This window comes from Hemitrygon akajei, chromosome 25 (assembly GCF_048418815.1).
Source record: "Hemitrygon akajei chromosome 25, sHemAka1.3, whole genome shotgun sequence".
NCBI classification, from domain to species: Eukaryota; Metazoa; Chordata; class Chondrichthyes; order Myliobatiformes; family Dasyatidae; genus Hemitrygon; species Hemitrygon akajei.
In genome coordinates, this window is record NC_133148.1 from 26431088 (window position 1) to 26447436 (window position 16349).

Consider the following 16349-nt stretch of genomic DNA (forward strand, 5'->3'; position numbering starts at 1 on the left):
TTGTCTGTTGATTTGAAACATTGGGACAGGGAGCAGTAGAGGCCCTTCGGCCCAGAATGTTGTACTGGCATTTTAATCTAACACTTCCCTCCCACATAACCCTTCATTCCTCTGTTGACAAAGGTGCTGTTTGAGTCTCTTAAATGTCCTTACTGTACCGGCCTCTACCTCGTCACGTGGTAGCGTGTTCCTCACCTTCTGTCCAAAGCAGGGGGCCTGCAGAAGAACTTCAAAAGATCAATAGCGCGGGGTAAGGAAGTAGCAGATGGATTACAGTGTGGTCTGGGACCGGGAGTGTGGAAGAGCGGCTGGTTTGCAGTAGCTGAGGTCAGTATCTGCCGCGACGTTTTGTGTGGGAAGTGCGTGAGGCTTCGGGCTGTTGTAAAAATAAATAAACCAGATCTAACCCCAAGATCTCTAAGGCCAAATCTGACCCCACCCTCCCACTTAACCCTCTTTTGCCCTTTCATTCCTGAGCCTCTAAAATGCCCCCAGTGTATCTGCCTCCACCACCGCCCTGGCAGTGGGTTCCACGCACCCACCACTCTCCGTGTGAAATGCCGACACCTGACAGCTCCACCAAACTTTCTGCCTCCTACAGAAGGGGTACAATTAAGCCATTTCTGCCCAGGTAAAAGTCTCGAGCTGTCCACTCTATCTCTGCCTCTAACCGTCTTACATACCTCTATAAAGTTGCCTCTCAGCTTCCTTTGTTTCAAAGAGAAAAACACTGTCTGGGTAAACCCATCCTCAGAAGACACGCTCTCCAATCCAGGCAGCACCCAGCGCCCTCTCTAAAGGTTTCACATCCTTCCTCTAATGAGGCGACTGGAACCGAACACTGTACTGCAAGTTCAAAGCCTGCCTACAACCCCAAGATTCATTTCCTTGCAGCCATACTCAATAATTCCAATAACCACAATAGGATCAGTGAAAGTCCGCATCAGCAGAACAGACTGATACGCAAAAAATACAAATAAATAAATAAGCAGGAATTATCAATAACCTCAGATAAAAAGTCCTTGGAAGTGAGTCCAAATGTTCTAGCAGCAATTCAGTGAAGGGGCAAGTGAAGTTATCCCTTTTGGGTCAAAGGTCCGATGGTTGAGGGGCGGTAACTGTTCCTAAACCTGGTGCTGCGAGTCCTGGGGCTCCAGTACCCTCTTGCTGACGGCCGGAGAGAGAAGAGATGGTGGGGGTCCTGGATGGTGGATGCTGCTTTCCTGCACGATTCTCCGTCTGTATGTGCTGGGTGACAGGGGGAGCTTTATCCGTGATGGACTTGGACACAAGTGAGGTCTAAAGATAGTTTTATGGAGATGCAACATTACTTCACACCTGTTGAATTCAACCCTCATCTTCTCCATGTTGATGGAGAAGATCCTGAGAGGCAGGATTTATGAACATTTGGAGAGGCATAATATGATTAGGAATAATCAGCATGGCTTTGTCAAGGGCAGGTCATGCCTTACGAGCCTGATTGAATTTTCTGAAGATGTGACTAAACACATTGATGAAGGAAGGGCAGTAGATGTAGTGTATATGGATTTCAGCAAGGCATTTGATAAGGTACCCTATGCAAGGCTTATTGAGAAAGTAAGGAGGTATGGGATCCAAGGGGACATTGCTTTGTGGATCCAGAACTGGCTTGCCCACAAAGGCAAAGAGCGGTTGTAGGTGGGTCATATTCTGCATGGAGACTGGTGACCAGTGGTGTGCCTCAGAGATCTGTTCTGGGACCCCTACTCTTTGTGATTTTTATAAATGACCTGGATGAGGAAGTGGAGGGATGGGTTAGTAAATTTGCTGATGGCACAAAGGTTGGGGGTGTTGTGGATAGTGTGGAGGGCTGTCAGAGGTTACAATGGGACATTGATAGGGTGCAAAACTGGGCTGAGAAGTGGCAGATGGAGTTCAATCCAGATAACTGTGAAGTGGTTCATTTTGGTTGGTCAAATATGATGGCAGAATATAGTATTAATGGTAAGACTCTTGGCAGTGTGGAGGGTCAGAGGGATCTTGGGATCTGAGTCCATAGGATGCTCAAAGCAGCTGCGCAGGTTGACTCTGTGGTTAAGAAGGTGTACGGTGTATTGGCCTTCATCAATTGTGGAATTGAATTTAGGAGCCGAGAGGTAATGTTGCAGGTACAGTGGTAAGCAAAAGTTTGGGCACCCCGGTCAAAATTTCTGTTACGGTGAATAGCTAAGCAAGTAAAAGATGACCTGATTTCCAAAAGGCATAAAGTTAAAGATGACACATTTTTTCAATATTTTAAGCAAGATTACCTTTTTATTTCCATCTTTTACAGTTTCAAAATAACAAAAAAAGGAAAAGGGCCCTGTAACGTTCTCGCTCGGGTGTGAAGTAACGCCGAGGTAAACGTCGAGATAAACCAGAATCAATGCAAACGAGACCGCAGTAAGATTAACCATTTACTGTTCACTCTTCACATTAACGCATGGTGAAAACTGTTGAAAAACAATACAAGATTGGTACAGTGTTTGTTCCCTTCTAAATATCACATTTACATTGTGAATACTTGCAAAGGTAAAACTACAATAACTACATTACATTAAAGTGCAGCATACAGTCAGAATCTAGCTGCTCCATTGGCTGCTTTAGATACACTTCAATACAAACTATCCCGACTCTTTAACTGACGAAAAGGTAAACCTTACCGACCGTCGTTACTTTTAACAGAATCGGCGTTAACATTTTAACTCAAAATACCGATTATCTAATGACTTACAGCGTTGCTTTCACTGTGTCTTTGGTGCATAGAGAGACCCTAGTCAGCGTTATGGTCGCACATGTGAGTGACCCCCACCCTTGCGTGAATCTCAAACCGGTAATTCCCCACAAGACGCGGCGAACCCGGATGTGACGTCGTCGCAGCCGCGATGTATTACAGACAAATCAATTGATTTAAACAATCCTAACTTTAACTAAAAATGCTAACAAATTACTACGCGAAAATATTATAAACTAAATAACTGCCATAAAGGCAGCACAGGCCCGAAGCAAAAGTTTGGGCACCCTGCATGCTCAGTACTTAGTAACACCCGCTTTGGCAAGTATCACAGCTTGTAAACGCATTCTGTAACCAGCTAAGAGTCTTTCAACTCTTGTCTGGGGGATTTTTGCCCATTCTTCCTTGCAAAAGGCTTTGAGTTCTGTGAGATTCTTGGGCCGTCTTGCATGCACTTCTCTTTTGAGGTCTATCCACAGATTTTCGATGATGTTTAGGTCGGGGGACTGTGAGGGCCATGGCAAAACCTTCAGCCTACACCTCTTGAGGTAGTCCATTGTGGATTTTGAGGTGTGTTTAGGATCATTATCCTGTTGTAGAATCCATCCTCTTTTTGTCATCAGCTTTTTTACAGACGGTGTGATGTTTTCTTCCAGAACTTGCTGGTATTTAATTGAATTCATTCTTCCCTCTACCAGTGAAATGTTCCCCGTGCCACTGGCTGCAACACAAGCCCAAAGCATGATCGACCCACCCCTATGCTTAACAGTTGGAGAGGTGTTCTTTTCATGCAATTCTGCACTCTTTTTTCTCCAAACATACCTTTCCTCGTTGCGGCCAAAATTCAGCATCAGAAGTTTGCAAAGGAACATCTCAACAAGCCTGATGCATTCTGGAAACAAGTCCTGTGGACTGATGAAGTTAAGACAGAACTTTTTGGCCGCAATGAGCAAAGGTATGTTTGGAGAAAAAAGGGTGCAGAATTTCATGAAAAGAACACCTCTCCAACTTGTGCCCCCACCCCCCAGAGGTCAGACCAAGTTGAGTTTATTAAATCAGTCTGTGCACTGTCCCATGAAAGGAGGGGCCATTCTGTACCTGGTGCTGGGTCATGATCCTGGCCAGGTGACGGACCTTTCAGTGGGTGAGCAGTGACCACAACTCATTAACTTTCAGGACAACTATCGACAAGGATAGGTATCGTCCTTGTGAAACAGTTTTAAATTGGCTTGGGGCAATTTACAAGGGCATTCGGCAGGAACGAAGAAGAGTTAATTGGAAACAGCTTCTCTCTGGCAAGTCCACATCAGACATGTGGAGGGTGTTTAAAGAGCAATTGCACACAGTGCAGGAAAGGTATGTTCCTGTCAGAAGGAAGGATCTGCATGGAAAGAGAAGAGAACATCAGAGAGGTGATGAATTTAGTCAAGAAGGAAAAGAGAAAGCATGTAAAGCTTCAGATGTTTGGATCAAAGGAAGCAGATGAGGAGTGTTAAGGAACTAAAGGGAATGGGGAAAGTCAGGAGGGGCCATGAAAAGTCCTTGGAAAGTAGGATTAAGGTGAATCTCAAGGCATTTTATACATATATCGAGAATTTGAGGAAAACTTGGGAGAGGACCACTCAAGGACGGGGGGTGGGGGGGGGGGAACATTTGCTTGGATGCAGAGAATGTGAGTGAGGTGCCTAATGTGTACTTTGGTTCAGTATTTACCAAGGAAAAGGAAATGGAGGAGCAAGAGATCAGTGCTGAGTGTATAAATACATTTGGGCACTTAGAGGTCAAGGAGGAGGAAGTGTTGGGCCTCCTGATCAGGATTAAGATGGATAAGTCCTCAGGCCAGATGGGATTTACTCCCAGTTACTGAAGGAGGCAAGAGGTGAACTTGCTGGGTCCTTGACCAGTATCCTTGTGTCCTCTCTCACCACAGGTGAGGTCCCAGAGCACTGGTGAGTGGCTTATGTTGAACCTCTATTTAAGGAGGGAACAAGGGAGAATTCTGGGAACCTATAGACCAGTAAATCTCACTTCAATTGAAGGGAAATTCCTCAATAAAAATCATAGGGATAGAATACCTGAGCACTTGGAAACCCATGGCCTAATTAGGGAGAGCCAGCATGGCTTTGTGTGTGGCAGGTCATGCCTTACCAACTTGATGAATTTTTTGACAAAGTGACAAGACAGACTGATGAGGGGAGGGCAGTGGATGTTGTCCACATGGATTTTAGGAAGGCATTTGACAAAGTCCCTCATGGGAGGCTAATCCAGAAGATTAAGATGCATGGGATCCGTGACAAATTAGCTGTTTGGGTTCAGAACTGGCTTGTTCATAGAAGACAGAGGGTAATACTTGAGGGGACTTGTTCAAGCTGGTGGTCGGTAATTAGTGGAGTTCTGCAGGGATCTGTGCTGGGATCTCTGCTTTTTGTGATGTATATAAATGATCTGGATGAAAATGCATGCGGGTGGGTTAGTAAATTTGTAGATGATACCAAGACTGGTGGGGTTGTGGATAGTGTAGAATTCAGTACGATATAGATCAGTTGCGGATACGGGCAGAGAAGTGGCAGATGGAGTTTAACCCAGATAAATGTGAGGTGTTGCACCTTGGTAGGGCAAATACAAGGAAACAGTACACTGTTAAGTGAACAGTGCTGCTGAGCAGAGAGATCTCAGGGTCCAAGTTCATAGCTCCTTGAAAGTGGCTGCACAGGTGGATAGGGTGGTTAAGAATGCTTATGGAATGCTTGCATTTATTAGTCGAGGCATTGAGTTCCATAGTCAAGGGGTTATGTTGCAACTTCATAAAACTCTGGTTAGGCCACATCTGGAGTATTGCGTAGAGTTCTGGTTGCCCCACTGTAGGAAGGATGTTGAGGCTTTGGGGAGGGCGCAGAAGAGGTTTACCAGGACGCTGCCTGGTTTAGAGGGCGTGTGCTATCACAAGAGGCTGGATAAACTTGGATTGTTCCCCCTGGAGTGGCGGAGGCCGAGGGGAGATCAGATAGAGGTTTACAAGATTATGAGAGGCAAAGATAGAGTGGACAGGGAGTGTCTTTTTTCCCCCAGGGTAGAGGTGTCTAATACCAGAGGGCATTCACTGAGGGTGAGAGTGGGTAGGTTCAGGGGGGATGTGAGGGATGTTTTTTACTCGGAGAGAGGTATGCCTGGAATATGTTGCCTGGTGTGGCAGTGAAGGCAAATACATTACAGGTGTTTAACAGCGTTCAGATAAGCACATGAACATGAGGAGATGGAGCGATTTGGACATTGTGTAGGTGCGAGGGATTAGATTTCGGGGGGTTTTGATTAACTTTTTAACTGGTTCAGCACAACTTTGTGGGCTGAATGGCCTGTTCCTCTGCTGTACTGGAAGCAATTCAGAAGGCACGGGATATATACATCCCAAAGAGGAATAAGTCTTCTAAAGGCGAGATGACGCAACCCTGGCGAACAAGAGAAGTCAAAGCCAACATTGAAGCCAAAGAGAGGGCCTGTAACAGAGCAAAAATGAGTGGGAAGTTAGAGAACTGGTGAGCTTTTTAAAAACCAACAGAGGACAACTAAAAAGTCATTAAGAAGGAAAAGTGAGCGAGCCAGAAATATTAAAGAGGCTACCAAAAGTTTCTTCAGAGACATAAAATATAAAAGAGAGGCGAGAGTGGGTATCGGACCACTGGAAAGCGATGCCGGAGAGGTAGTAATGGGGGACGAGAAAATGTCAGATTAACTGAATAAGTATTTTGCATCAGTCTTTACTGTGGAAGACACTAGCAGTATGGTGGAACTTCCAGAGTGTCAGGGGTCAGAAGGGAGAAGGTTCTTGAGAAACTGAAAGGTCTGAAGGTAGATAAGTCACTGAAGCTGAAGTCACCTTCCGTGTCTCTCTGGTGACTTTGTTCACAGTCACAACAAGGGTTTTACCTGTGATGGGCTGGTCTGTAACCATATCCTTTTGGGCAGGTTAGCTAGAGTTGTTCAGGTGGAAGATCCAGATGTCAGGGGTCATGAACTGTGTGAAGTGGGTACCATTACTAGGGAGAAGGTTCTTGAGAAACTGAACGGTCTGAAGGTATTTAGGTCACCTGGACCAGATGGTGTACACCCTAGGGTTCTGGAATAAGTGGCTGAAGACATTGTGCAGGCATTACTAATGATCTCTCAAGAATCACTAGATTATAGAATGGTTCCAGCAGATTAGAAAATTGTGAGTGTCACTCCAATCTTCAAGAAGGGAAAGAGGCAGAAGAAAGGAAATTACCGGCCAGTTAGTCGGACTTCAGTGGTTGGGAGGATGTTGGAGCTGATTATCGAGGGTGAGGTCTCAGAGTCCTTGGAGGCAAATGATAAAACAGGCCACAGTCAGTACAAGGGGAAGTCTTGCCTGACAAATCTGTTGGAATTCTTTGAAGGGATTTTTTTTTTTAGCAGTCAGCCATTCTTGTCTGGCGCCTGGTGTCAGGGTTGGTCTCCTTTCATATTAACTGGGTCACGGTATGAACGTTCCTGACTCAACCCTTGTTTTTTACAAGGCCAAGGGGCTCGTTCGATGCTTAACCCTGGCACAGATGGAAAGCGTGCTCGGGAGTGGCCCGACTTGGATTCGAACTCGGGAGCCTTCGCTCCAGAATCCGGCGCTGATGCCACTGCGCCACCAGCCAGCCCTTTGAGGAAATAACAAGCAGGATAGACAAAGGAAAATTGGTTCATGTTGTGTACTTGGATTTTCAAAAGGCCTTTGACAAGGTGCCACACATGAGGCTGCTGAACAAATTGGAGTCCTTGGTATTAGAGGAAAGGTTCTATCATGGATAAAGCAGTGGCTGACTGGCAGGAGGCAAAGAGTGGGAATGAAGGGAGTCTTTTCTGATTGGCTGCCGGTGACTAGTGGTGTTCCACAGGGGTCTGTGTTGGAACCAATTCTTTTTACATTATATGTCAGTGATGTGGATAACAGAATTGATGGCTTTGTTGCCAAGTTTGTGGAGAATACAAAGATCGGTGGTGGGGCGGATAGTTTTGAGAAAGTACAGAGGCTACAGAAGGACTTAGACTAGGAGAAGGGCAAAAAGTCCACAGATGGGACACAGTCTCAGGATGTTTATGGATGTGCACTTTGGTAAAGGGTTGACTGTTTTCTAAATGGAGAGAAAATACAAAAATCTGAGGTGCAAACGGACTTGGGAGCCCTTGTGCAGGATCTCTGAAGGTTATTTTGCAGGTTGAGTCTGTGGTGAGGAAAGCAAATGTGATGTTAACATTCAGTTCCAGAGGACGGGAACATAAAAGCAAGGATGTAATGTCGAGACTTTATACGGTGAGGCCTCACTTGGAGTATTGGGAGCAGCTTTAGGCCCCTCATCTTAGAAAGGACGTGCTGAAACTGAGGAGGATTCAAAGGAGATTCATAAAACATCATTCCAGGATTGAACGGCTTGGCATATGAAAAGCATTTGATGGCTCTGGGCCTGTATTCACTAGAATTCAGAAGACCTCATTGAAACCTATCGAATGGAGAAAGGCCTTGATAGAGTGGATGTGGAGAGGATGTTTCCTATGGAGAGGGGTGGGGTCTAAGACCAGGGGATACAGTCTGAGAATAGAGTGGCGGTGAGGAAGAATTTCTTTAGCCAGATGGTGGTGAATCTTGTGGAATTTGTTGCCACAGGCAGCAGTGGAGGTCAAGTCTTTACGTATATTTAAGGCAGAGGATGATAGATTCTTGATTGGTCAGGGCATGAAGTGATACGAGGGGGCAGGGGATGTGAAGGCAGGAGATTGGGGCTGAGAGGAATAATGGGTCAGCCATGATGAAATGGCAGAGCAGACTCAATGGGCCAAATGGCCTAATTCTGCTCCGTACTGAATCTTAGGGTCTTATTATGGTCAGTTGGTTCGAGCTGCTCCTGAAATTGGTGATGTGTTATTACAGACCTCTGCACCTCCTTCCCGATCGTAGCCCTGGAAAGATGGCCCGGCCTGATTGATGAGAAACAGGGACGCAGATCTTGCACCGTATGATCCGCCCGCAGTGCACAGTCTCTAAATTCCGCATTCCATTGTCACTTCTGTGCTGCAGAGAGTTGTAAATTTAGTCAGCTCCATTGTGTCCAAGGCATCTCCAAGCAGCAGCGCCTCATCCATTATTAAGCACTCAAATCACCCGGGACATGGCCTCTTCTCACTGTTACCGTCAGGGAGGAGGTACAGAAGCCTGAAGACACACACTCAGAAATTCAAGAACAGCTTCTTCCCCTCTGCCATCGATTCCTAAATGGACATTGAACACCGCCTCACTAATTTGTAAAAATTTGTTTTCGCCCTACTTAATTAATCGTTTTATTTTCTAGATTATCATGTTTTGCATTGTACTGACGCCGCTAAATTAACAAACTTCACGGTGTATGCCGGTGATGTTAAACCTGATTCTGATACACTGTGTAATTATTTGATTGAATAAACAGTTTTCCAGGCGATATTTTTTACTGTATCGCAATGAAGTGACAATAGTAAACCAATTCCAATACTAATTCGATAACTCGGTCCTTTGATGGGCGCCGGGCACCGGGTCCGCTTCTTCCACCGACCCATCAATCAACCGATCCCGGTTACGCCCACTCCGCTGTCCCTTTGTTTGGATGACAACCGCAGGCTTCAGACCATCCGTTCCTCGGATTGGCTAACGGGCCTGTATATCAGAGGCCAAGCCAATCAATCGCGGGTATCGTTCGGTGGGCGGGCACAGGGATCACGTGGAGCCTCGGTTCCGGCAACGTGCAGCGGCGAAATCTGCTTTCCGGTTGCGCGGCCCATCTGCTCGGTGTTTCCTCCCGGATTCCGCCGATCTTGACCGGTCCCTGCCGGCGACTCCAACCCCGCTGCTGAGTGGGACACTGCGGCCGGGGGCTGTCCACCGCCCAGGGTAATTTACAGTGGAGCGAGGCCCGCACTTTGAGCATGCGTAGTGTAGTCGATTGATACTCCGTCCCGTGGTGGGAAGGTCGCCGGCTAATGAGATAGAGCGGTTTCTGGCGCGCGGTACATCATGGGATATGTCTCTGCCATCAACGTTCTGCAAAATCTGGAAACCTAAGTTCAGCATCTCGCTCTTCTCCAGTTATTCATCATGCAAATTGTCCTGAATAGTTTGATTTAAGATCATCAGCTTTTTAGCGCCTTTGTGACATATTTTAAACATTGTATTTGAGTAGAGGATAGATATATAAATGTGCTGGGCTGGAAGGAAATTAATGAAAAAAGTCTCTGGATTTGGGAGTCAGAACCATTTGAATAGTAATACTGGATGTGAATTTGGCACCACAGTGCAGATTTTGATTTATTACTGTCACTTAAATTCATGAAAAAGATTTTATATTGGCGGCATTTAGACAGATCATGCTAAACGTAAAGTGGTAAAACAGAATTATGTGTGACAATTACAGAGACAGGTTATAAAATAACCACCATGAACTTATATGTAGAAGTCTCCTTTCTGTCTTTTCAGAGACTGCTGAGAAAGATTTGATTTGTTTGTCCCACACTACACCAGCGTTGGAGCCAAAAGGTGAAGTCAAGCGTTCACACCAAGATCCTGCAGAGTGACTCGGGAGGGCCAGGATCTGACAAACAGCAGACGACGACCGATGGAAGGAGAGCCCTGTGACGTCCTCAGGGACATACCTGTCTCCGAGGGTGGCGAGGGTGTGCTGGGGGGAGCACCCTCCGGGGAGAACCTGTTGCCTTGCATTTTATGTGGGAATGTGTTTCCTGACCAGTCCGTGCCGCACCACAACCGGCTGGCCCACAATGAGATCCGGCCCTTCAGGTGTGACGGCTGCAGCAAGGCCTTGAAGAGCGGCCAGGACCTCTCTCGACTCCAGCGGATCCACACTAGGGAGAAGAGCATCACCTGCCCCGAGTGTGGCAAGGCCTTCAGCAGCTTCTCTCACCTGCAGGCGCACCTGCGCAGCCACACCGGCGAGCGGCCCTTCTCCTGCCCCGACTGCGGAAAGGCCTACGGCCACTCTTCACACCTGGTAGTGCACCGGCGCACCCACACCGGCGAACGCCCCTTCTCATGCCTCGAGTGCGGCAAGAGCTTCATTCGCTCCTCACACCTACTTCAGCACCGAAGGACCCACACCGGTGAGAGGCCTTTCTGCTGCCTCGACTGTGGCAAGGCTTTCGTCCAGTCATCCCACCTCGTGCAGCACCGGAGGGTTCACACGGGGGAGAAGCCCTTCACCTGCCCCTTCTGCGGGAAGAGCTTCGCTGGATTGTCAAAGCTCCAAATCCATCAGCGGTCGCACACGGGGGAGAGGCCTCACACCTGCCCCGACTGCGGGATGAGCTTTAGTACCACCTGCACCTTGTGGCGGCACCAACACGTCCACACCGAGGAGCGCCCCTACCCCTGCCCCGAGTGTGGCAAGGTCTTCAAGAGACCCCGGTACCTGAAGCAGCACCTCGTGATCCACACCGGGGAGAGGAACTACTACTGCACCGTCTGCGGGAAGGCTTTCGTCCGTTATTCCTACCTGTGGAGGCACCGGCAGGTTCACAACAAGGAGACGAGCTTCACCTGACGCAAAGACCTTCACTCGTTCCTCGTACCTGATGGCACACCCACACCGGCGAGCGGCCCTTCTCCTGCCCCACGTGCAGCAGGGCCCTCATCAACTCCTCCCAGCCCCTGGACTCCCGGGCGATCCTCACCAGGGAGAAGCCCTTCACCTTCCATGTCTGCAGGGAGGGCTTCACTGGCTCGTCACAGCTCCAGAACCATCGGCAGATAGAGTCGATCAGCTGTCCTGATTGTGGGGGGGCTCCTCTCAACTCCGGCCCACCAATGCACTCACCCCCCCCATGTAGGGAAGGCGTGGTCTCAATTCAGGGGGGAGGAGGTGCGCTTCCAACCCACCCTCGGGTGCCGTCAGCGTGTGTCTCTCTGTTCTGGTTTTGTCATCCATTAGGGATAGAATCTCGGGCGGTTGGGGGTTGTTGACGGGGGGTGTAATGCAACTGTAACTGAGTTGCCCATGGCAGATGTGTGAGCGTGGACGTGGGCCTCTGGCAGTGAACTCTGTGGGAAGTGAGACGGGTCAGTGTAAATATAGTCAGTTCAGGCCCTTTGGCCCACAATGCAGTGCTAACACCTAATCCCTTCCGCCTACACAATGTCCAGATCACACCCTTCCCTGCACTTCGGTGTGCCACCTTAATGGTCTTAAACTCCTCTGTCATACCCACCTCACCACCACATTGGCAGCATATCCCCGGTACCCATGACTGACTATGGAAGTGAAAAACAACTTGTTTCCCACATCTCCCTTAAACTTACTGCCTCTCACCTCAACTCCAAACTCTCTAGTCTGAGACGTGTCTCCCTGGTAAAAGGATTCTGACTGTCTGCTCCATCTGTCTTCCTCAAAATCCTGTCAACTTCCATCAGGTCCCCCTTCAGCCTCTGCCACTCCAGGCAATGTAACCCAAGGTTTTCCAAGCTGTCCCTGTAGCTCTGTCCCTCCTACCCACACAGATCCTCCACACCCCTCCTGTGAAGGGATGACCCCAGGTGTTTGTGATGGGACGGTGTGGAGGGAGTTTCACTCTGTGTCTGACCCTGAGAGTGTGTGATGGGACGGTGTGGAGGGGAGATTCACTCTGTGTCTGACCCCAGGAGTGTGTGATGGGACGGTGTGGAGGGAGATTCACTCTGTGTCTGACCCCGGGAGTGTGTGATGGGACGGTGTGGAGGGAGATTCACTCTGTGTCTGACCCCGGGAGTGTGTGATGGGACGGTGTGGAGGGAGATTCACTCTGTATCTGACCCCGGGAGTGTGTGATGGGACGGTGTGGAGGGAGCTTCACTCTGTGTCTGACCCCGGGAGTGTGTGATGGGACGGTGTGGAGGGAGATTCACTCTGTGTCTGACCCCGGGAGTGTGTGATGGGACGGTGTGGAGGGAGTTTCACTCTGTGTCTGACCCCGGGAGTGTGTGATGGGACGGTGTGGAGGGAGTTTCACTCTGTGTCTGACCCCGGGAGTGTGTGATGGGACGGTGTGGAGGGAGTTTCACTCTGTGTCTGACCCCGGGAGTGTGTGATGGGACGGTGTGGAGGGAGTTTTACTCTGTGTCTGACCTAGGAGTGTGTGATGGGACGGTGTGGAGGGAGATTCACTCTGTGTCTGTCCCCGGGAGTGTGTGATGGGAGAGAGTGGAGGGAGTTTCACTCTGTGTCTGACCCTGGGAGTATGTGATGGGACGGTGTGGAGGGAGATTCACTCTGTGCCTGACTCCGGGAGTGAGTGATGGGATGATGGGGAGGGAGTTTCACTCTGTGTCTGACCCTGGGAGTGTGTGATGGGGCGGTGTGGAGGGAGATTTACTCTGTGTCTGACCCCGGGATTGTGTGATGGGACGGTGTGGAGGGAGTTTCACTCTGTGTCTGACCTAGGAGTGTGTGATGGGACGGTGTGGAGGGAGTTTCACTCTGTGTCTGACCCCGGGAGTGTCTGATGGGACGGTGTGGAGGGAGTTTCACTCTGTGTCTGATGGGACGGTGTGGAGGGAGATTCACTCTGTGTCTGTCCCCGGGAGTGTGTGATGGGAGAGAGTGGAGGGAGTTTCACTCTGTGTTTGACCCTGGGAGTGTGTGATGGGACGGTGTGGAGGGAGATTCACTCTGTGCCTGACTCCGGGAGTGTGTGATGGGATGATGGGGAGGGAGTTTCACTCTGTGTCTGACCCTGGGAGTGTGTGATGGGATGATGGGGAGGGAGTTTCACTCTGTGTCTGACCCTGGGAGTGTGTGATGGGACGTTGTGGAGGGAGCTTTACTCTGTGTCTGACCCCAGGAGTGTGTGATGGGACGGTGTGGAGGGAGTTTCACTCTGTGTCTGACCTAGGAGTGTGTGATGGGACGGTGTGGAGGGAGATTCACTCTGTGTCTGTCCCCAGGAGTGTGTGATGGGAGAGAATGGAGGGAGTTTCACTCTGTGTCTGACCCTGGGAGTGTGTGATGGGACGGTGTGGAGGGAGATTCACTCTGTGCCTGACTCCGGGAGTGTGTGATGGGATGATGGGGAGGGAGTTTCACTCTGTGTCTGACCCTGGGAGTGTGTGATGGGACGGTGTGGAGGAAGATTCACTCTGTGTCTGACCCCGGGAGTGTGTGATGGGACGGTGTGGAGGGAGTTTCACTCTGTGCCTGACTCCGGGAGTGTGTGATGGGATGATGGGGAGGGAGTTTCACTTTGTGTCTGACCCCAGGAGTGTGTGATGGGACGGTGTGGAGGGAGTTTCACTCTGTGTCTGACCTAGGAGTGTGTGATGGGACGGTGTGGAGGGAGTTTCACTCTTGCCTGACTCCGGGAGTGTGTGATGGGATGATGGGGAGGGAGTTTCACTCAAGTGTCTGACTCCGGGAGTGTGTGATGGGATGATGTGGAGGGAGTTTCACTCTGTGTCTAACCCTGGGAGTGTGTGATGGGATGGTGTGGAGGGAGATTCACTCTGTGTCTTTCCCCGGGAGTGTGTGATGGGACGATGTGGAGGGAGATTCACTCTGTGTCTGACCCCAGGGGTGTGTGATCGGATGGTGTGGAGGGAGATACACTCTGTGTCTGTCCCCGGGAGTGTCTGATGGGACGGTGTGGAGGGAGCTTCACTATGTGTCTGAACCGGGGAGTGTGTGATGGGACGGTGTGGAGGGAGCTTCACTATGTGTCTGACCCCGGGAGTGTGTGATGGGACGGTGTGGAGGGAGATTCACTCTGTGCCTGACCCCGGGAGTGTGTGATGGGACGGTGTGGAGGGAGATTCCCTCTGTGTCTGACCCCGGGAGTGTGTGATGGGATGGTGTGGTGGGAGTTTCACTGTGTGTCTGACCCCGGGAGTGTGTGATGGGACGGTGTGGAGGGAGCTTCACTCTGTGTCTGACCCCGGGAGTGTGTGATGGGACGGTGTGGAGGGAGATTCACTCTGTGCCTGACTCCGGGAGTGTGTGATGGGATGATGGGGAGGGAGTTTCACTCTGTGTCTGACCCCGGGAGTGTGTGATGGGACGGTGTGGAGGGAGTTTCACTCTGTGTCTGACCCCGGGAGTGTGTGATGGGACGGTGTGGAGGGAGTTTTACTCTGTGTCTGACCTAGGAGTGTGTGATGGGACGGTGTGGAGGGAGATTCACTCTGTGTCTGTCCCCGGGAGTGTGTGATGGGATAGAGTGGAGGGAGTTTCACTCTGTGTCTGACCCTGGGAGTATGTGATGGGACGGTGTGGAGGGAGATTCACTCTGTGCCTGACTCCGGGAGTGAGTGATGGGATGATGGGGAGGGAGTTTCACTCTGTGTCTGACCCTGGGAGTGTGTGATGGGGCGGTGTGGAGGGAGATTTACTCTGTGTCTGACCCCGGGATTGTGTGATGGGACGGTGTGGAGGGAGTTTCACTCTGTGTCTGACCTAGGAGTGTGTGATGGGACGGTGTGGAGGGTGTTTCACTCTGTGTCTGACCCCGGGAGTGTCTGATGGGACGGTGTGGAGGGAGATTCACTCTGTGTCTGTCCCCGGGAGTGTGTGATGGGAGAGAGTGGAGGGAGTTTCACTCTGTGTTTGACCCTGGGAGTGTGTGATGGGACGGTGTGGAGGGAGATTCACTCTGTGCCTGACTCCGGGAGTGTGTGATGGGATGATGGGGAGGGAGTTTCACTCTGTGTCTGACCCTGGGAGTGTGTGATGGGATGATGGGGAGGGAGTTTCACTCTGTGTCTGACCCTGGGAGTGTGTGATGGGACGTTGTGGAGGGAGCTTTACTCTGTGTCTGACCCCAGGAGTGTGTGATGGGACGGTGTGGAGGGAGTTTCACTCTGTGTCTGACCTAGGAGTGTGTGATGGGACGGTGTGGAGGGAGATTCACTCTGTGTCTGTCCCCAGGAGTGTGTGATGGGAGAGAATGGAGGGAGTTTCACTCTGTGTCTGACCCTGGGAGTGTGTGATGGGACGGTGTGGAGGGAGATTCACTCTGTGCCTGACTCCGGGAGTGTGTGATGGGATGATGGGGAGGGAGTTTCACTCTGTGTCTGACCCTGGGAGTGTGTGATGGGACGGTGTGGAGGAAGATTCACTCTGTGTCTGACCCCGGGAGTGTGTGATGGGACGGTGTGGAGGGAGTTTCACTCTGTGCCTGACTCCGGGAGTGTGTGATGGGATGATGGGGAGGGAGTTTCACTTTGTGTCTGACCCCAGGAGTGTGTGATGGGACGGTGTGGAGGGAGTTTCACTCTGTGTCTGACCTAGGAGTGTGTGATGGGACGGTGTGGAGGGAGTTTCACTCTTGCCTGACTCCGGGAGTGTGTGATGGGATGATGGGGAGGGAGTTTCACTCAAGTGTCTGACTCCGGGAGTGTGTGATGGGATGATGTGGAGGGAGTTTCACTCTGTGTCTAACCCTGGGAGTGTGTGATCGGATGGTGTGGAGGGAGATACACTCTGTGTCTGTCCCCGGGAGTGTCTGATGGGACGGTGTGGAGGGAGCTTCACTATGTGTCTGAACCGGGGAGTGTGTGATGGGACGGTGTGGAGGGAGCTTCACTATGTGT

The 16349-nt window shown here is 50.2% G+C and overlaps 1 protein-coding gene across 2 annotated transcripts; it reads left to right on the forward strand.

Moving 5' to 3' along the window:
• Nucleotides 1-209: 209 nt before the first annotated feature.
• LOC140716463 (uncharacterized) lies at nt 210-14813 on the forward strand. Of its 2 annotated transcripts, XM_073029211.1 has the most exons (3): nt 210-327; nt 8685-9674; nt 10257-14813. In XM_073029211.1, the coding sequence occupies exon 3, from the start codon at nt 10396-10398 to the stop codon at nt 11335-11337; it is 942 nt and encodes a 313-aa protein (XP_072885312.1). In that variant the 5' UTR covers nt 210-327; nt 8685-9674; nt 10257-10395; the 3' UTR covers nt 11338-14813. The 2 variants fall into 2 exon arrangements, with proteins under 2 accessions (XP_072885312.1, XP_072885313.1); XM_073029212.1 differs by lacking the exon at nt 8685-9674 and having other exon boundaries at nt 255-327.
• The last annotated feature ends 1536 nt before the right edge of the window (nt 14814-16349 follow it).

Excerpts from the sequence above, each read along its gene's own strand:
- LOC140716463 (XM_073029211.1), top strand. The coding sequence starts at position 10,396 with ATGGAAGGAGAGCCCTGTGACGTCCTCAGGGACATACCTGTCTCCGAG.